The sequence below is a fragment of the Pteropus vampyrus genome, unplaced genomic scaffold (genome assembly GCF_000151845.1).
Source record: "Pteropus vampyrus isolate Shadow unplaced genomic scaffold, Pvam_2.0 Scaffold141, whole genome shotgun sequence".
Taxonomy (NCBI): domain Eukaryota; kingdom Metazoa; phylum Chordata; class Mammalia; order Chiroptera; family Pteropodidae; genus Pteropus; species Pteropus vampyrus.
In genome coordinates this window covers 1,434,350-1,456,507 of record NW_011888922.1, presented here as the reverse complement: position 1 = coordinate 1,456,507, position 22,158 = coordinate 1,434,350, and the positions used below count along the sequence as shown (strand labels likewise).

The 22,158-nt window shown below is 41.2% G+C and overlaps 1 protein-coding gene across 1 annotated transcript in view; it reads right to left on the bottom strand.

Annotated features, from left to right (window-relative positions):
* TENM4 (teneurin transmembrane protein 4) overlaps window positions 1–22,158 on the bottom strand; it is a 375,350-nt gene that overhangs the window by 183,448 nt on the left and 169,744 nt on the right. Inside the window, exons 5-6 of the mRNA XM_023535518.1 lie at window positions 7,438–7,608; window positions 993–1,207 (exon numbers count right to left, since the gene is read on the bottom strand). Coding sequence (XP_023391286.1) covers window positions 993–1,207; window positions 7,438–7,608 — 386 coding nt within the window. The remainder of the gene's footprint in view (window positions 1–992; window positions 1,208–7,437; window positions 7,609–22,158) is intronic.

Here is a 22,158-nt window from a genome sequence, read left to right as displayed (position 1 = left end):
ATCTATCTATCTATCTATCTATCTATCTATCTATCCATCCATCCATCCATCCATCCATCCATCCATCCATCCATCCTCCGTCTGTCCATCTTTTTAAAAAATCAAGATAGATATTCTATCCTGCGTAAAAATGAAGTCTTAGGACTAGCATTGCAATTCTACAAAGAAATCAAGGGCCCAGGTTCTCTTTATTTTTCTGCAACTCCATCCTTAGCAAATATATCTCTTTAGTGTTTACCTAAAATTCTTAAATAACTACTGGGGCTAGGAAGACTGCATGTGGCCTGGGAATGTCTGCTGGATGCCTGTGATTTATATTACTTTAATCCCAGAGCTGGGATGACCTTACAAACGTCTGTTCTTTACCTATCATGACTGGTAGTATGTCAGTCATTCTGCGTGAGTTTCTTTTAAAGTGTTTCTGGTGCACGTGTGTCTGAGTAAATGTGAAACTCTGAAGGAGAGAAACAATGCTAGAGACTAGGGAAGTAGCACTTATTCTGAACCAGGTCCTGCACTAGCTGCCTTACAAATGCTATTCTTTATTCTTCACAGCAGCCCTGAAAAGTGAGTATCCTTATCACCATTTGATAGATTAAAAAACTTGCTCTGAGAGGAAAAGTAACAGGTCCAAGGTTTCATAGCTGATAACAAGAGGATTCAAACTCACATCTGTGTGACTCCAAAGTGCATGCTTTTTTCCCCCTCTAGATTACATTTACTGAATGATTTAACTTAGGAGACTGAGGAACAGCAGAAAGGTCATTGAGGAATTTCCTAGAATTTCCTCCTCTTAAAAAGTCCCAGGAGTATAACCCTACTCATCTGAAAGGTAGGATCTGAAGAGAGGGCAAATGAATGGATGGGCTATAAAATATAGGAAATTCCCTTCATGCTCAAGGATCCAGGTTTAAGCATTAGGCTTCTTGACTTTAGGTTAAGGTTTGAGGTAGACACCCCTGGAGATCAGCAGGGCATGGGGTTCTGGTTACCTGTGTATGTGATGGAGGAAGGCCTTTTCTGCCATAAATGCCAACCAGAGCTGCCTTTCCCAGAGACACATTGAATTTCAGATGCACAGGATGGTCTATGAACACCTGAGATCTCCAGAAAGTGCCAGGAGGAATCTTCTGGGAAGCCCGTCTCCCCACGTCGATTTCTCCAGAGTCTATAAAACTGTCCTCGGGAAAGAAACTACTTGGCTTTCCTACCAAGACATAGGGAAGAGAAGACATAAATGTCACGGTTAGCTGCAAGTGAAACAAGGGATCAGAGCATCCAAATGAGCAAGGCTCTCCCCTCTTCATTGCACTTCTTTGTACAACGGTCTGCTGCCAGCCCTCCACCCACCACTCCCCTGCTGAAGAGTAAGAATGTCCAGACCTTTTTTCTCCAGTGATACTCAAATTGTTCTGCTAAAAATATGCATTCTTCCAAAGTGGTGTGGGTCCTCCCCAAGGGCCATCTGTTTACTGCATAATTCCACAGCTTGTTAAGACATATTTTAATTCTAAAAATAATCATTTGCGGTCACATGAGAATAACTGTGTGTGTATGTGTGTGCATGCGCGTGCGTCCGTGTATGTGTGTGTAAAAGTGTGCATGCTAAAACAGAAAGGATAGAGGAAAGAAGGTGTTGTTATTAAATTTCCAACTCATAATGGTTCCCCCAGGGTGGTGGGAAGCATGACCTGAGTGGAGTAAGTTATTTCACAAGGTTACTAGTTTATGCATAATTAGAAGTCAAATTCTGAGGCTGAGATGTGTGGATGAGGGTTTGTGTTGGGAGCAGAGCTAGGGTTGACAAAGATGATGCAAAGTGGTCTTCTGAAGCGAGGAAAAATGCTTCTTTGTCTAGGATGGAGGCCTCTGAATATCATTTTTGTGCTAAAGGTAGGTAAAGTTGAGGGACTCTCTCAAGTTCAGGCACAAAGCCTATGACATACTTGGAAATTTGATCCGGGCCCCAACCCTGTAGGTGGTGGGGGATGAGGGGACAGTGAGGTCAGGAGTAAGGTCTCTTGACCATTTCTGTCACCAATCAGACAGTGAGAGCTTTCTGGGGGTATTCCAAGTGCCAGAAAGGAAGGTTGCTTATTAAACTTCCTATATTTAGTAATTAAACATACTCACATGTGAAAAATATAAGCCCTCACTTCCTGCCAGACACTGACCTTCTGAGGAGCTGGGAGGGAGCAGGAGACTCCAGGGATGTTAAAGACCACTGTTAGGATGTTGACAAGCCACAATCAAGTCAACAGACTACATCTTTCTTGTCATAAGAAAGCACCCCCTGGGTATCCTAGTTCCAAGCCTGTGTTAGAGATGTTAGGAGAGACACTTAAGAGAACAAGAATCCATTTGTAAAGAAAACACATTTATGGGAACCTTTTATAAAAAGCATTTGGGGAATAAGAAATTAAAATGTCTTTTTCCCCTAGCTTTGTAAGATTCCTTACAAAGCACATTTGATGCTGAAATGGAGCTTGGCAGGGCATTGTTGTAGTCATAAAATATTTTACTGTTTAAAATAATAAAATTCAATTTAAATGTTAAACTTCTCCATATGTTATCATTCTCTTATAAACTCCTAGGCAGAAACATCAGGTTTTTAGCTTCAAATCGTTAAATGTTATTTTAATTAAAAATATGCCAACGAAAAAAAGTTAAAATGCATGCTCTCAATAAAAGCACCACTGGTATTTTGTCATTAGCATGGGAAAGAGCTTGCATTTAATTCCTTTGTGGAAAGAATGTGCCCCAGACTTTTACCTTGAAAATGTAGACACACACACAAACCATTACGCTGTGGTTCAAAGTTTAAAGACAGAAGCCAAATTTGCAGAGCATTAGATGGAAGAGAATTACTTTCACATTCTTCCTTATCTGATTTTTGGGTTCCCAATACCACAATCCTTTTATAGTCCAGGTAGAAAACAGTATACCCTTCAGCTTCTAATTCTGCTGGAGAAGCAGAACTCTGAGGGAGTAAGAAACGAAGCAGGATGCGTTCTTTTTGCTCCTAGGAACTGCATAGAAATAAAACCAAGGCTGCTGATTCCAAGGACTTATTTCCTTTGTGAGTAGGTGGGAGTTAGAGCTGGTGAGATTTGAGAATGCTTTGCCTTCAAATAATTCCTATGTCTGAGAATAAGTAACAAAAACTTCTCCCACGTTTTGGCACATTGTTGGAAAATCATGCGCAGTTCATTTTCCAGTGAGCATGTTTTCAGGAGACACCTATTGTATCAGCTACATTCTGTAGCCTTATAGGTCAGCGGCCAAACCCAGAGACTCTCTCCAGAGGTCTGTAGGCCCCAGAGGAATGAATAAGCTGGTTCTTAACCCAGAGGAGGGGCGGAAGGGGCATATTCTTTTCTAGCACTCTAGTTAATTTCACCTAAACAGACCAAAATGGGAGGGAAAAAAATGTCTTTGGTGTGTATACAATAAAATACAAGTAGAAAATTTGAGTCTAGGGCACACCCCCAATCAGGACTTTGATTGTTTTGGCTGAGACTGTGAGGGCCACTTTGGAGCTTTGGTTCAAAAGTGACCTTTGTTCTAGAGTCCAGATCCTTAGGGAAGGGGCCACCACCCATCCTAAAGGCAACTTTTGAGAGCAAGAGCCCAATTTAATCCACAGTTCCAGCAGGCTAAATATCAAGGCTAGACCAGGTAGATCCGAGGCCCACTGAAGGACCTCCCAGCATCCTGCAGCACAAGTTGACAATTTTTATGAAGTAGGAACCCTCAAACAGGACTCAATGTTAAAGGCTGACATGTCTCAAGACATTCATAAGGACACTATCCAACCAGTGGGTGCTCCCAGAGGCTTAACAAAGAGTTTAACTCGGAATTAGGGACCAACAGGATGACTAGGTTTCACAAGGCAGATTCTACTGGTGATGGTCCTTTTCTTTGTAAATATGACAAATTCAGGCTTTCTATAGCAATGCTGTGCAAAACACAATCATGTCTATAAAAGAAATTTCTCAACAAATTGCTGAGATGACTGGATAGCTTAGTCAGATAGGAGAGATTTGGAGGAACTGAAATTCCCTGCACTTCCTAATCATAGTCTTTACTTTCCTGAACTGAGATCTATGTACACTGGTTCTAATTTCTTAATCAACTAACATTCTCCCCCTCCTCCATCTTTTTGGTTCTTTTCAATGCAATAACTTTCACAAAGAATCCTTTAGTTTCCTTAGCAACTGTTTGAAATTTATTTGGTTATTAAAATAGGCTGTTTCATTTTGGAGAGCCCAGCTGAGCTTGTGTGCTGCAATTTGCATGGTTCAAACTGATGGGCAATTTTGATTTCATTGCAGAAAGAAGAAAATGCTATCCCTAGCCCACCAATTCAACCATCAGAAATGCTTGTTTATTCAATGCTTTCCCCCCCTGTCTCCATTAATGCAAAACACGAGTTCTTGTGGCTTTACTTCGAAAAGCTGCTGTATTTAGTTTCTGTCCTACAATAATCCTGAAATAGTTATAGCCACTTTGAGAATGTAGTATAAATTGCAGTTTGATATTATTCTCAAAGACATGGAGAACATATAGAATACTGGTTCATCAAATGTTCCTTTTGCATTATCCTTTAAAATGTTTAGAATGTTCAAAATCCCCTAAATATTTACTGGATCTTTGAGGGGAAAATGTTAACTAGTCCGGATTTCCAAGATTCTAATAGCTGATATAGAATGGCTTGGGATTTGAGGGGACAAGAAGAAAGGAACTAACATTTGTTAAGTGCCTCTTTATCACTGGTTTTTGAATGGATAGGCGTTATCATCCTTGTTCCGCAGATGAAGAAACTAAGGTCAAAGGAGATGGAGTAATTGGCATGAGTTAACAGAGTTGATAAATGGCAGAGCCAGGATTCAAACCCCAGACTGTCTAGGTCCAAGGTCCATTCAGCCCCTTTCTATCATACCTATTGCTTCCCCCATCATTGTGGAAGAGGGTCTCTAGTCTTAATTCTAGAATCAGCTCTTCTCTGTGATACCCTCAGAAGGGACAGGAAATATGTACTAATATCAGAGTTAAAGACTTTCCCCCTTGACATGAGCCTAAGGAACTAGATTTTTACCATTACAATTAAAAACATAAACTGAGTAGACACTGGTTTGACCAGGGCAAAAGAAATTAAAAACCATGTGGTCTCACATAAACTATAGAAAGCTTTGTCCTTTGTTTTTCTAGACATATATATATTTAATGTGTGTGTGTCACGGTAATTGCTTTTGATGCTGCCACTTTCCAGCACTGCACTGTATTGTAGGGGTTGGTAAACAGGATTTCTATTTGCATTAGTAATGACAGATAATACCTTTAAGCAAAAACACTCCAATTAAAGTAAACCAATAAGTTGGTACAATTTTATTTTGTCTCTTATCTGTACCTCCTGTTCCTTGCCTAACCAACCCACAAACTAATTTCATTAGTGAGAGATTTCAGATAGATCTAACCCCTGTTTAAAGAATGTTTGATAGAGATCATGGAGGGAAGAAAATACATTTTGCTAAATGAGACCTTTTAGCTTGAAAGTTAAATATATCTTAAATACGTGTTTGTACATGCTAATCTAAAGGTAGTCTTCATTTTATGGTATTCACCTACAGCAGCTGACTATAAACTGGCTTGGGTATCACAAGCCAACAGGCAGGACCATGGACAGGGCTAACTTGAAAACACTTCTGAAGAGCCATCTATCTATCTAGTAGTCAGTCATATGATGATTCTTTTACTAATTTCATATGTAGAAATTGCAAATTAGAATGGACCTTAGAGATCATCTAGCTCAATAACCTTTCAAAGAGGAAGAAAATGAAGCCCAGAAGTTCCATTCAAGGGATTTGCTTAAGGTGACATCATAGGTCAGTGGCAGCAGCTGGACTTGAATTCTGGGCTCTTGACTCCTAACCCAGAGTTCTTCCCATGGTCCTATGCATGCTCCCTCATATCCTAATAAGGGGCAAAGAAAGTGTAAATTATTCAATGTTTTAAGTCTTAAAATCTTTATAAAAGGGAAGACAGTAGTAGGCAGGGGTTCTGATTTGGCTCTGTGGAAATGTCCCCAGTTCACTTCCCTTAAAGATGACCACAGGTAAAGAATTTATTTTGGCCTTCAAGAGCACCGTTTCTGAGATCATGAATAGGTACTCCAACAAGTATATGCAACCTTATTAACCAACTGATGCCCTGAAGGCAAATCCTTGAAGGGAGGCTCAGAAGCCATGACCTCTTGAAGTTAACTGAGAAGAGAGGAAAGAAGATGTAAGCAATAAGAGTTGGAGGCAGCTATGACTGCTTTGCTGACTGATGTTACACTAGAAAGATAAAGCAGGTCACAGTGGGTGCAGGAGAAGGAATGGCCACATTGCCCAAAATGACCACCAGACATCTTTAAGCTCAGACATCTTTCCTGTTACCAATTTTTGTGAGTCTGTGGCCGACAGTGGAAGAATTTGTATAGCTGGCTTGTTAGAAAGGCCCCTAGGAAATTCAGAACATGGGTGTATGGATCTCCCATTTAAAAATGCCAGACTCCAAACAGCACCACCATGTCCATCACTGATAGAAAAATAAATTCATATCTCATTGTACAACAGAATTGCTCACCCACACCTCCTGTATGGTCTTGAAATCATAGGGTTAGTCAGGTAGGTCAACTTGTGGAGACATCAGGAGACCTGTAATCACACAGACCTGGGCCCAAATCCCAAACTCCATTATTTAGAGGTAGGTAACTCTGGCCAAGTCACTTAATTCATGTGATCTTTAGTTTTTGCATCCAAATAGGTATAAATGATTATACTTCCTCACAGAATCTCTGTGAGGATTAAATGTGAGATGCTCTTGACAAAAATCTTTGAAACAAACACACTATAAAACAAACACTAATGATTACTGTTATTGCAGCTGACAAAACTGGGGCTCAGGAAAATTAAGTGATTTGCTCAAGTTCACATGGCTGGTAAATGCTAGAATACCTGAATTGGTGTTTCCAATAAACCACAAGGATCCAAGGATATTTAAATTACAACACACCATCCACCCACCTCACCATACCCCATTCCTGTAGATACCCATTCATCCCACGAGAATGCCCCAGAAGAGCTCATCTCAATCCCATACAATCAAAGATGCCACCCCAGCAGTGTGAAAGCCCATAATGCTTCCCTCGAGGCATGAGATGGGACACCACTGAGCACCATAAACCCTGCCCAAGCCCTGCTATAAGCTCACAGTGACAAGAAATTGCAATGAAGACGCAGGTGGACTGGCAGCTGGTATGAAGTGCAGAGGGATGGAGGAAGCGCCAGAGCATGGAGCTGTGAGTCAGGCACATGACGCGCATAATGGAGGTCTCCTTGGTTCAAAGGCAGACATAGAGGACTCACGACACGGACAACACAGCAACCCTACCTTCTGTGGCTCCTTTGCCTTTCCTGTCAGGGATCTCTAACCCAGTGCCCCCTGAGGGATACAGGGAGACGTCCGTTGGCACAGGCCAACTGCTGGCTGTGTCCTCCGTGATCTCATACATCTGCCCCTCCATCGGCTGCAGGTGCCAGTTTAGGCCAAACAGGTGCATGGCTGTGGTGAGCAATAAGAAAAGTCATCTTTTTCTGCTAGAGGCGGAAATGGAACTCCCAAACTATAGGAGAGGACAGATGGGATGGGGAACAGAGGAACTCAGGTCAGTTCAGTTCAATGACTAGCCTTCGAAGAGAGCTCTTGCATGTCCAAACCCTAGGTAGGGAACTAGGCACACAGAGATGATCAAGGCACAGACCCTGCCCTCAAGGGCTCATAGTCTGGTGGACCTGGGAAGGGGCAGAGAATGGGGAGTTTCATGAGGTCCAGGACTTTTGCTTTAATCTAGGGGGGAAATCATAATTTGTATCCCAAAGGGTTAATTTCCTTAATATGATAATAACTCCTACAAATGATAAGCGAAGTCCAGCAACTCAGTAGGAAAGTAGGCATAGAACATTAACAATTTACAGAATAAGAAATACAATTGGCTCTCAATTGCATGAAAAGACTCTTGACATTACTCATAGTAGGAGAATGTGAGTTAAACTTTGAAATACTATTTTTGACATATGGTTTGGCGAAGATAAAAAGGTTGAAATATACAGTATTTTGGCAGAGAATAGGATATAAGCACTCTCATACTTGGCTTGTGTGAGCGTAAGCTGGTACAAACCCTACAGGGGGCAATTTGACAAAAGTTGTCAAATTTAAAATACAGGTACCCTTTACCTGGGACTTAAGAGGTTCCGATTCTAGAAATTTCTCCACCAGATACACTCTCCAGACACTCACACACATACTAAATGTACATACACTTATTATTAAGGTTATTTACTACAGCACTGTTTGTAATAGCAAAATGTTGAAACCAAGTAAAGCATTAAGGGGCTAGATAAGTTATAGTCATACAAAACACTATGCAACCATAAAAAAGAGTGAGAAAGTTCTTTGTAAGTATTTTTCAATAAGGGAAATTATAACATGCAGAACAGCATATTTGATATACTACCTTTGGGTAAAAAATTCCTGTGTATGTATAGAAAATTTCTGGGAGACATGAGAGACATTGGTAATAGTTGGTGTGTCCTATGAAGAAAAGAGATGCTAAGAGTAAAGAGAGAGATTTGCTTTTCACTGTATATCTGTTATACATACATTTTGATGTATCGCATGTATCTATTTTGTTTTACAAATATTTTTCCAAGGTTGCAACTGCTAAATAGTCATGTGCAACAATCAAGAAGGGACCATAAGATGCCAAAGAATGGACACTGTCCCATGAGATACACAATGATGGAGAAGGCCAGGAAGACTGTTCTCAAAGAGATTTGTGATCTAGTACAAATGTCAACTTAAATCCCATCACAGGATTCAGGACTTGGGCCTTCTGGGATGTCTGTCCCGATTCCCCACGTACAGAGTTCAATACTCCAGTGCCTGGACTCCCACAGCATCCCGTAGTAACATTTTTGCCTTTGTTCACCTGATGAACATTTTCTAAAAGCCTACTCTACACTTGGATCTATGGCTGATTCTGGAGAGCCAGAAATGAATCAGACAGCTCCTGATTCAATGAGCTCACAGTCAAGTGAGGAAGACAGACAAGCAACAAAGTCTATTCAGAAGGACTAGAAAGACCTGAGTGGGGGGTGACTGACCCACTAGGAGGGCAAAAGAAACACAGGGAAGGATCTACAGAGATGTGAAGGCCCATAGTAATTATGCGTACTGAGTACCCACTGTGTACCAGGCAGTGTGCTGGGTAATTTGTATACATTTCATCTAGTTCTCATGGCTACCCTGCCAGACCCAATTTACAAATGTACATATTAAGGCTCAGAAGGTTAATTAAAATTATGATAATTATAAAACTATCACTTATTGAATGTGTTGCTATGTGCTACGCATTGTGCTAAGAACAATAAGTGCAGTATTTTAGTTCTCACAACAATCCTAGAAGGTATTAATAACCCCACTTTACAGATGAAGATACTAAGACACTATGACATCAATTAACATATGGAAGGTTAAATAGCTAACCTAAAGTGGCAGAGTCTAGACTAGGATCCAAAACCTCAAATCCCGAAATCATACACCGTGATTCTTTCTGGTTTGAAGGCCCAGGCTCGAACCACTTCACCATGCTCTCTCTCACTAGCCCTGTCTAGCAAGGCAGGTGAGCATTATGAAGACATCCCCTTTTACACATCAAGCAGCCTCCAAGGCTTTTACGTGCCTTTTTAGGTAGCAACATAGGATCCTGTGAGGCAGACAGGCAGCTGTGTTACTTGGTTCTGATTTGTGGACGGGTTCACTAATGGTGGTCTCGAGAGACTGTGTGATTGCCTTCAACACACAAAAAACTTCACAAAGGAAACTGGGACACAGCATATTCTCCTGACTTCTAGTCCAAACACAAACCGTCCAGGGACCACACACAAGTTTGATTTAACCAGGAGGCATACTGATAACACAAACAGAATCTGACCCTATGCTTTCTCTTTGGTGAGTGAGGTGCAGGGGAAAGTGTGCTGAACCAAAGGTAAGAAAGCTGGTTTTGAATCCTACCTGCCACTTTCTAGCTACAGTTTTCTCATCTGAGAAATGGAGATAACAATATTTCAAAAGATTGTGATATCATATGAGATATTATATGGTAAAGTACTTTGTAAACTGTACATGTGTGATTACTGTATTTTATAACCATTATATTTTACCATTGATACTAGTAATAAAATAGTAGCTAACACTTATTGAGCACTTTTTAGGTACCAGGCACTAAATGAGGTGCTTTACCCTGCTTTTGACTATCTCTGTGCAGTTGTCAGTAATAAAAGTTAACTTGCCTAGAAGAAGTGAATACTCTGCTATTTCAAAGCCTGAATTAGCTTACATTTCTGCTTACCTTCTTACTGTTTTAATCTATATACTGGCAACTCCAAAGGTAATGAAGAAATTGTTTGAACTATGGACAACTCAGATATATGCAGTTAAACGTGCAGAGACTTTCCCCATTAGAATCAATGATCTCACCTAAGTATGCAAAAGTGCTGTCTCATTAAAAGTTCATGAGAATTAACTAATCCCAGAACGAACAGAACTCTCACAGTTTTGTAAGGAGAAACATTTTTATCGTCAAAGCTTTCTCTTGTTTTTAACAAGATGCAGAAGCAAGTCCTTGCTTAAAAAATATGCTGAGGGAGAAGAACAGCCAGTGGAAAGGTGTTATAGGTGAAAATGATCATAAGATCTGGTGTCCCAGGGAAGGTAAGTATGTCAGGACAGTCCACAGTGTGGGGGAGGCTGTTGACCAAAAGGTTAGAGGTACAGGTTGGCACTTTATCGTCTTGACTTTGCCCCTGGCAATCCCAAACAGGCCCGCATAGCTGTGAGGTTGGCCAGTCTTTGTGACCTGTGGAAGATGAGATCCTGAAAACCATCTGGGAAAGCAGAGTTCTTGATCCAAGTCAAACTTGGACCCTCTCAGAAGAATCAGTCATCCAGAAATAATTTGGGAGGCTAGTGGGTAGGGAAGAGAGTGCAGGGTTACCAAGACTGGGCTGAGAAACATCTAGCTGGAAGGTAAGATTTATAGTGGATGATGTAAAGAGATGTGAAGCTCAAATGTCATCTTAGAGCCCAAATAAAAGGGACCCTCTGTCTGTGATCCAGGGTATTAAATATAAGTCATGCTAGGGTCCCCTCAACTCTTTTACTGAATTGTTGGGTAAGTGGTTAATTTTATGGTTTTGGGTTATGGGGGAGGGGAAGAGAGAAAAAAGAGAAATAGTTTGCTCTGTTCTCCTCTTCCCAAAGGACACAACACAAACTCAGACACACTGTCAAAGAAATACATAAGCTCAAGCAGCCACTCTTCTTTATCCTTGATAATAATCAAAAGAATAGCAGCACAAAACATGGTATCACGTGAGTATATACTAAGTGCCAAATGCTTTATTTACATGATTCAATTTAATCCTCGCATAAAGATAGGTTGAAAAAAAAAACATTATTGGAGAATGTATATAATGGAACTGGAATAGAAATTGAGCTCTGATTTACTCAAAGAGGTAAAGTAAGTTATCTAACACCGCAGAGCTGGTATAAGTTTTAGGCAAGGTTCCGAGTCAGGAGCCTGTGTTCCACATGATTTGGAACTAAGGGCCATGAATGCAAAAAAGCTAAGAAATATAAATGGTCCTCTTTAGCCTGCTTTAAGGATGGATCAAATCACTGATACGATATTAAATTATAATCATCACAGCTCCTGTTTCCTGAGGAATTGATGGTAACCACCCAGCACCTATGTATATCATAGTATAATCTAAATTCTACTCTATGGTTTGTATTTATAACTGTGCAAAACTCTCCTCAAGCACACTAAAAGTGATATAAGTAAGAAACTTGATATTGGTTTTCCCTTTAAACTAGTTTGTAATTCAGTGAAAAGGTGAAAAGATGCTAAAGAGTTCAGAGAAAGGCTGTGGAAAGGTAGTGGGTTCATAAGATCACCCACATTGAAATGTTAATGATTTCTGAAAGCCAAGAGCTGGGGCGGGGAAGTTCTCTACTCCCTCAGCTCTGGTCAATCTGATCCCAGGGCTGACATTTTCCTGTCGCCTTTTCCTGCCCAGCAAGACATGAGAGATGGCTGAGAAAGTGCAAGCTCCACCTTGACATTTTTAAGAGAAATGCTCGACTGATGTTCAGACATTGAAGCCTCCCCCCAGCACCTGGCCAGCGGGAGGCAATTAACAAAGTCATTATGCAGGAGTCGCCAGAATAAGTACAGGAGATTTCTCCTGTCACAATGCATGCTCCCCTTCCGAAAACCCGAAAAGCATGGACCCGCCCTCTATCCTTAAATTAGCAGCTCTAGGTTGTGACTAGAGATGGTTATAACCACAACAAATTGTTGATTCAAATGGCATTTTTGGTTTCAAAAGACAGTGGGAACCAAACTTTTGTTAAGTGGCTACCCACTTTTCTGTTTGTTTTTTTTTTTTTAGTGCTCGGTTCTTTGTTTTTAAATAGTATCATTTTTGTAAAATATAAGTCACTGGATTCTTTGACTTATGGTCCCCTAATGGGGAAAACAAAAACAAAAACAAAAAAACCCCAGAAGACAAAACAACACAAACAACACAACAGAGATTCATTCCCTAGCTTCTATTCCTGATTTTGCTACAAAGCCACAACATTCAAAAGTTTCATACCAAAAAATTATATACATTGGGATGTACGCTGCAGTAAAAAAAAAAAAAAAAAAAAATTGGAAGCAACCTAGATGTCTAAAAGTAGGGAATGACTTAGCTAAAATATGATACAAGTACTGAATAGAATACGAGGTGATCATTATAAAAAATAATTATGACAACCAGCAATGAGGGCAAATACTTATAATATAATGTTAAGGGGAAAGAAGGCAGGACACAAAATTGCATGTTTTTGCTGACTGTATCTCTATAAAACCAGATATACATATAAAAAAAAATCTGGAAAGACATACATAAAAATAACATCAAGCTTTAAATTATAGTGGTAGAGTTATGGATACATTTTCTTTACTAGTTTCCAAACTCACTCTGATGCTGTTTTACATTAAAAAGAAGGTTCTGCAACAGTCTCAGGAACAATAGGTAGAAAAGGATGATAGAACAGAGAAAGGAGATTCTAACTTTGAACACACGCATGTGTCAGACACTCAGGCAAGGCGAACTGCATAAACTATTTCATTCGATCCTTACTTAAATCTTGAGAAAATCATCATGCTCATTTTACAGGTGAACAAACTGGAGTCTCAGAGAGGCTGCACAACTTGCTCAGAGACACTTTCCAGATGAAAATGATAAAGACATATTTGAACTCAGATCTGAGTTCTCCTACTGCTAGTGAGTTACAATGCCTGAAATAAAAATTAAAAAAAAAAAAAAAAAAGTTAAGGCAAAGCCTTTGCTGACAGCATTGTTAGGTTTGCTCTTTAGAGACAGTTTATGAAAAGGCTTTTATCTCAAGGACAAAGCATGGGGCCCCCATCCTTCCCCTTAGGCATTAATGACCTCCATATTCAAAACCATATGAACATAAATAAAGGACTTGTCCTTTGGCAGACTCAGTCCTCAAGTCTGGCTCCCTCCAGGGCACTCAGAGCAAGGTCATTTACTAATTTCAAGACTTTGGGCAAAGTACTTAGCCTTTCTGAGTCTGTTTCCTCATCTGCAGAATGAAGATAGTTCTACTTCAAAGAATTAAATGAAGTAATGTATGTAATTTGCTTAGAACTGTGCCTGGCACATATTAGAAGCTCAATAAATGGCAGCTGTCATCTTCCTTGTAATTTTGCCACACTGGTTTTCCTAATTCCTGAATCTACTGCAGGATCTGCTAAGGCTGGATGTTTTTTTTTTTTATATATTCCCCTCTAACTACCCTTCCTGCCAACTGCAAATTTCTTTAAGCTGAGGGCCCTCTCCTATCCTGCTCCCATTAGTTGACAGACTTAGGAACTAGAGATATTTGCCCAGTGGATAAAACAGTTTTTCAAAGCGGAGTCGCTATAAAGCAGCCTGACAGGACCCCACTGCTGACTACGTGGGGCTAATTTTAAATCAAGTAAATATATTGCTTTTCTTCCTGTCTCTGGATAAACCTGACTGCAACAATCAGGGTTACTGTCTCTCACCCCCCAAATTAAGTGTTTTCTGGAGAATGGACTCTGGCACAGTTAATCATTTTTCTGTACCATGCACTGCTGAGGGGAAGAGAGGCCTTTCAGCAAGGATTTGCTGGCAGCTGCTCAATATTTTTATAAATCAAGGTGGGGCTGGGGATAAGTGAGAGGCTCAAGTGTAGTGAGCCATGGAAGTGGGAAATAGGCACACCCACCATCAATGCGAGGAGAAATATCAATTTAACCGGAGAGCACTGAAAACTGGTGACATGGCAAGCTGTAAGGGAACTAGGGTCGGAATCTAATTTGTACAGAATAAACTGATATTACAGTAATAGAATAAGAAAGCTGTCATTTCTGGGCAACTTTCACCTGACAGGCTCTACTAGGATCTCTTCTGTACATAACTAGTTTAGGGTTGGCCACCTCCACTAACCCTTGGAGTGACCCCAGCCCAGTTATCCGACCTCTCTCTGCCCTACTCCAATACTGTGCTGGTTTCCAGAGGCAAGAAAACGGGAGGCACAGAAGTGTAGTGGTTACGAGCACAGCTTTTGCAGCCAGACAGCCTTGTGTTCCTCTTCTGGTTCTCATGTTTATACTTATGTGACTTGACTCATGTTATTTAACTCTTTTGAGCCTCAGTTTCCTCATCTATAAAATGGTGACGATAATACTTAGCTCCAAGAGTTGTGAAGATTAAAGAAAAGTATGTATTTTATGGGCTTGGCATTTACTCAAATATACGACCAGGTGGGGGTTTTCTTTGTTGGTATTACATCATCATTCTCATTTTATTGTGTATTAAGGTATTCACTGAGAAAATGAAGGATGGAGATTTCTTGAGAGTTGACAAACCTGAGTTTTGCTCTGGTGTTGAGGGGAGATGTTGCTACAACTAAACTTAGTCACGGGGCTTACCGCACCTCCATCCCACACAGAGGAGGAGACTCAGACTACTGGTGTCAGTACCTGAGACTGCTCTGAGTCCCAGCCTCCAGACTCCTCTTCAGAGCTCTTTCTAACAAATGACCCTGTTATTCAGTCACAGCAGGAAATCTTGTATAAGCAGTAAAGCCATCCTTATGCTTGTTCTCCCATCAGGCACTGCACTCCCAGATTAAAGGAATCCTCTCCTTGAGCCTAAAGTAAAGGAAATGAACCCACAGACCTGCCATGTCAGGTCACCATGAGGCTCTCTTTTTAGTGCAGGGATTATTCCTTTCATTTCTACCCTCCAGCCCCTGGTCTATAGGAGTGAAGAAGAAAGGGAGGGAAGGAAGGAGACAGACATAATTAGAGTTATTATTATTAAAACAATAACAGTTCTCATTTATTCATATTGTACCATGTATATGACATAGTGCTGGAGGATTCACATTCATTATGTCAATTAATCTCACAATGTTTTAAGAAAGATATTATTAGTAACCTCAATTTATAGGTTAGGCATCTCAAAACATAGCAACAAAGTAGTTATTATATCTAATTTTGCATCTTTAGAAAACCAAGGCTCCAGAGTTATCTATAATTGCACCGTTCATCATGGCAGCACCAAGATCTCAAACCAGGTCTCAGTCACTTCAAATCCCAAGTCTTTCTCAGATTGTTGCAAGGAAGCACAGGACAGGCCTCCATTTAGTCCTGATTAGAATAAACATGCACTTTCTGATCAAATCACTGCCAACAGAGCAAACATCCAAGGAAGTGATGCCACAAAGAGGAAGTGCTTAAACCTAGTAAACGGCCCACTGCCCTCTGTCTGCCCTTCATATTCAAGGCCTTACCAATGATCCAGGGGTCAAAGACACCTGAGGATGGTCAGCCTGTTCACACTGCTCTCCTAGGGGTGAGCAGCCAGCACTTCCCTGGCAGAACAACCCCAGCCTTGCTTAAGTGCCTGCTATTTCCTAGAGGGGGGAAATGCCGGCGGCGTAAAGCTCTACACAATTTCCGGTTTCCTTTCTTTGTAGCACCAGCATCTAAGTGTCAACACTATTTATAAAGCTATTTAAGCATTTCTATATTAAGATGTCTGGATTTAGCAAAGGACCAGCCTTTCATTATCTCTTCCTTCCCCCGTACCAGCCATCTAATGGGGCAGAAGAAAAATCTAATCTAATCGGTTTGGTTAATACTTGGGAGCTATAGAAGGAGAAATGCATGTTGCTAGGTATCATTTCCATAGCTACTAAAAAACATACTGTGTCAGGGCTCTATAGAGCAACCCTCCCATTTCCTGATTTCCTTTGGCATACGAACCCTATGACTAATTTTTTTCAACGATCAAAGTCAATTAGGAGGTGGTCTCTACTGTACCTCTAAATGGAGTTTTAATTTGTGTATATATTATTAGAATAGGCCTTTTCCCTCTGGAATATTCACTTTGGTGAGAGGAATGAGGGCAGACAGCTTAACATGGAGCCTGCCACCCGGATTTGTAACTTGGGATAATATTTCTTCATAATGAGAAGCATTTTGAAAGAGCATTTTAAAATCTCACAGAACAGAGTGTGTGATGTCACAGCTTCCCAGTCTCCTGCCTCGTGCGTGTTTTCCAACTCTTCGGGATCTCACCACATTTTCCTGTCTCTTTGCCCTTGTCTATGCACAGAGCTCTCAATAAATATGAGTTCTTCTCTGATCTACACAAGCTCCTGCTTTGGTTCAGGCCTCGGATTAGGAAGTTTAAGGCAGCACAGAGTTCTGGGCACCATGGTGATGTTGATCATGTTAACAATAGCCACTGTCATTAACTGAAAGCTATATTATGCCAAATACTGTGCTACATGCTTTATAAACACACTGTCATTTAATCCTCACAAAGCGCTATGAGGTAGGTAATATTATTACCCTCATATGCAAGATGAGGAAACTGAGACTCAAAGAGGTTCAAAAACTTGCCTGAGATCACACATTTAATGAGGCAGAGAGTAATTTCAGATCTGAGTCAAATCCAGACCGCTCTAAACCTGTCCCTGACCACTCACTATACACACTGACTTTCTGCTTGAATGTAAAACTGTGGAAATAACAGAAATGGGGGAAAAATGGAAATTTCATTAATATATTGACCTGCCTTACTGTTCAAATTATATTGAAAATATTTTCCTGAGGATAAAAACTTGAGGTTATATTGCTTCATAACAGAAACAATTTTCAAAGAGCATTTTAAACGCTGTTGAACACATTATCTGACATTCCTTATTACTGCTCCCTGCTCAGGAGTCTTAGTCTGTGTGGATTTCTCCTGTCCCTTGAATACCTCTGTCCATCCAGCCTTCAGGCTTTTCTTAGTGCAATGCCTCAATGTGGAATGGTCACGTCCTTTCCTACTTTAAAAAAAAACATTCTCCCATCCTTTAAGGCCTACTTCAAATGTCACCTCCTCTGTGAGGATTTCCACCATTACTCCCAGCCAAAAATGACATCTACTGTCCCCTCCCTAGCTCTAGGCCTTTACCATTATTTCAACACCTCTCCCATGTATATTGCCCTGAATGTACTTCCTGTCCCTTGCTGGCTCTGTTGTCCATCTCTATAGTCAGTGGAATAGATCTGGAGATCTGGCCGTTACCAGCTGTGCATGAGCAGATAAGTCACTTAACCAATCTGACCTTCAGTTTTTTTCATGTGTATAAATGGAAGTATAATACAAAACCATCTCCCAGAGTCTTGTAAAAAATAAATTCAATTGTTCTTACAGATTACAAAGTATATTAAACATATAAGGCATTATCATTACATTGCTTACAAGTTAATGAATGAAAGGACAGCCAACGTTTAATACATAGATTAATGCAAAATATATAAAACTTCCAACACAGCCCCAGACCTACACAAGTAGGTGTAGGAAAAGTTCTATTTAATGGACTTAATGCACTATAGAAAATTTAGGAGACAGAAACAACAAGTTGCAAAAGAAGAGATTCCAGTTTTCAGGTAAAGAAAAAAAAATGCTACTTCTCCTAAAATTCTCATTTAATCTTTGCTATCCTCCACTCCATCTCCTCTCAAATACCCTTTTTGCACGCAAAGTCGGGTAGAATCGTGTGCTCACATGCACAGAGACACACACAGATCAAAACGCACAGGAGACCAAGAAGTATGTCTTGCTGTAGAATTCTATAGAGGCCCTGAGAGGTAAAATTAGGACAATGTGATGAAATGGATGCCACGGCACAATTAATAATACTGGCATTTTTCTCTCTTCCTCCTTTGGAGGCTGTGAACAAAATCTAACTCCAGGCTCAAAGGCAGGATAAATCTGGCTGCTTGCCATACACCAGCAGGAAGGGCTTTCTCCAAAATAAAATGTTACACCAGTGACAATATACCAATGCCAGATAAAGCGGGGAGAACAGCTGAATCAGATAACACGAAGTGCTGGTGCTCATTAAGCGATGTGTATCAAGGTACCTGATGTCATTTGGGCCTCTTTTTCTCCCCAATCCTGAAGCACTCTGGGTGTAGACCACAGCCCCATTCAGTGCCATAGGTACACAGCAATCCTGGCACAATGCATAGCAACGGCAGCTGGATGTTAATTTTTCTTTCATAAAAACAAACAAAACAAAACACTAGTTTCTTTCTTTAGTCACGAGCTCCCTGCATTCTTTCAGCATTTTAGATCAGATGGACCGACCAAGCCCCACCCCAGCTATGGGCATCATAGGGCTCAGTGGGAAAAGGGCAAGCTCTGGTTCTTTCACTCACTGGTATAACTTTGGACAAATGACTTATCCCCCTTGGGCTTCAGTTTCTCATCTATAAGGTGAAAATAAAAATAGGCTAGTACCTAGCACACGTTGGTACTTGACAAATATTTGTTAGGTAAGTAAGATTGTTGAGAATATTAAATAAGAAAACACATGTAACACTCAGAACATGCCAGGTACATGGTAAGCTCTCGATACATGTGAGCTGTCATCTCTGTTACATCAGGTTAGGTCGTGGGAGAAGAGCTAAGAGCAGGAGTAAAGACTCAGACATGATGGCAAAGCCCCCTTGTTTGCTCTGAGCCTTAGGTGTGGAGCACAGCAGCAGCAAAAGACATCATGGGATGGCTCTGAGAGACTGCATGGCCGATACAAGGAACACAGGACTTGGAATGAGAAGATCTTGTTTCCAGGTCCGGCTCTATTATTTACCACTCATTCTGGCTGAACAAGTTATTTAAGTGCAGTGGGCCTCAATTTCCACATCTGGGGCTTGCAGGACAAGGAAATGCAGTTAATAATTCCAACTGCTGAAGAGGATCTATAGTTTGAAAGATCTTACACCAAAGGCAAAGTATTTATTATGCACTGGCCTGGTGGAGCCTGTCTTCTAAGGGGGAAGGCAGCCAGTATCCTCCTGCAGTCATTGTGATTTCTGTAGTTTTATATTCAAGAGCTTTCAGTAAAATAGAGATGGAGGCCTGCAGATAGGTCAAATGCACAAATGAACATTTTAATGCATAGTCTTTTGATACAGGTGTCCCAAATAGTCAATGTTCCTTTCTACTGTCCTCTAGCTTTATTTTAGGCTGTTTCATCTTCCAGAAAAGTCATTCCTAGCTTCTCTTTCAATATCTTACTTAATTTACAAGGCTCAATGCCTTGGGGAAATTTTATCTGATATTCCTGGTTAGAATGAATTGCTCTCTCCTTCAAGCTCTCACAGGGATAAGGTTCAAACTCCAGTAACGTGTTTTTATCCACAGTCTAGTATTGCCATCAGCTTCTTACACATCTGCCTTGCCATGAAAGCACGGATGCCTCAAAGTAGTGATGCTAGCTTATCGGGTTTTGTCTGTCCCTCACAGCCAGGGACACAACAGGGCAGATGGCTCAGTGAATGCTCCCCACCGGTTCAAACTTGAGCGTAGAGAAGCTCCCTCTACTTAATCCCAGATTACCTGAAATCCCTGCATCTGGGGATGGCCCTTGGCCACTGGATCTGAGAAGGTTTAAAATCTCTGGGTGATCCAGCTGCCCGCAGGGTAAGAACTGCATTTACTGAACACCCATTGTGGGCCACCCACAGACTGGACTCTTGACGGATGTTCTCTCACTTAATGTTCAAAACACCTCTTTGATATTAATTGACATTTTACTAGTGAGGAAACTGAGACTCAGAGAGATGAAAACAAGTTGTGCGAGCTGGGGCTGGAATGCAGGTCTTACTCTGCCCCAAGTCCGTGAGTTTGCTACAGACTATATTGCCGTCTTTAAAGGATGAAGCTATTCAGTTGTGGTTTTGTTGTTTAACTGTTTGGCAAAGAGAAAAAATACTGTTTTTAACAGCCCTCTCTCCCCATCTCACGCCTCTCTCCCCCCTGCCCCTTTTCTCCTGCAGTGAAGAGCAGCTTGCTTTGCTTCCTTGCCTCTGTCCCAGGCCTGCAGCCCTAAGCATAGCCCTGACCGTATCCATCTCCTCTTCACAAGCTAGGTATTCGCAACAGCCAAAGAAGAGACACCAGGGAGAACATTCTTGCTTTTTCTCTGCACCTAAGTGCAATTAAATTATGTTACTTTGCAGTAATTAGCCTAGAATAAAAATAAGGACTTAGGGACAAAGTCTTTCCAAGGATGCTAAAAATCTGTAAAATTGAATTCCTTTATCACACACTCCTGGGGTGAAGTCATGGAAGGAGCACTCTGGACGCACGGTTAGGGCTACTTCCTGACCGACTGTGGCTATGCTGTGTCTTCAGGGGCCTTGAAATTGCCCACAATGCAAGGGCCTCCAAGGCCTGGGAGCGTTGTCTATGCAGCCACTGCTATTCTTATAAAAAAAAAAAAAAAATGAATATACTAGTAAACTCAGGTCTTTGCTTTTTAAAAACCTTTCCAAGCTCAGAACTGCTCGGCCCTAAAATTCAATACAGCTTGCTTGCCAGGGGGAAAGGGAAGGCAGATTTCACTTACTAGTGGCTCCTACTAGTAAGAACTAGGTGCCTGATTGTTACTGCATCCCCACAACAGCCTATTATTTACATTCACAGAGAAGGAAACTGAGGCTCAGAGAGAGCGAGGCTCTTGCTTAAAGTGGCACAGTCATGAAGAACAGACAGGAGTCCAATGCCTGGTCTGTGCCCCACTAAGACTATACTTTGGCAGCCACTTCTGGTTTTCCCTCGTCTTACTTTCCAGTAATCTTTTTTCACTCTTGTGTTATCGCTCTGTTTCTAGACTTTCGATCTCTGTTCCCTGTAATAACCTGAACCTCTATGCTTACCTTTTCCTTTCCTTCCATTCCATGCCTTGCAATATGTTAGGTTCTAGTCCTGGCATCCTCCCCTTCTTTCTCTCCTTCAGTGAATTTTTGCTGAGCACATGCTATATCATGACAGACCCTGGTACAGGAAGCTGTGGGTACAACGCTGAGTAAGATGGAAATGGTTTCTGCCCTCATGGAGCTTACAGCCTAACAGCGGAGACAGATATGAACGAATCCATGACATAATCATTTGGTTGCTGTTGTGGTGAGTACTGTGAGAACTATAAGAGCACATAATTGGGTTCCTGGCTTCGTGTGAGGGGGTCAGAGGAGTTTCACTGATGAAGAGATATGTAATCTAAGCCCTTGAAAGAAACTGACTGGGAGAAGGCAGGTGGGGTTCTCTCGGGGAGTGAAGATCCTTTAGCTTCTCTGGGTCTCAGGGCCACTTATAAAGTCCTCAGCCCCCCACCCATTAAACCAGCCGACCCAAGATGAGACACCAAGCAGCACAGTGGGGACAGTGGACACTTGGCTGGGGGCCTTGGAATTCAGTCCTGTCCTTCTGAGGAGCCCCTACCAGTGAGTTACAAGAGCTTCAACCCGTCCACACCTTGTGACCCAAGAATCCTGCTCTGGGGAAGACACTCCCCAAAATAATTGAAAAGAAAAACAGGGCAAGAGGCATAAAAATGTTCATAGAAATGCTATTTATAATAGCAAATATTTGGAAA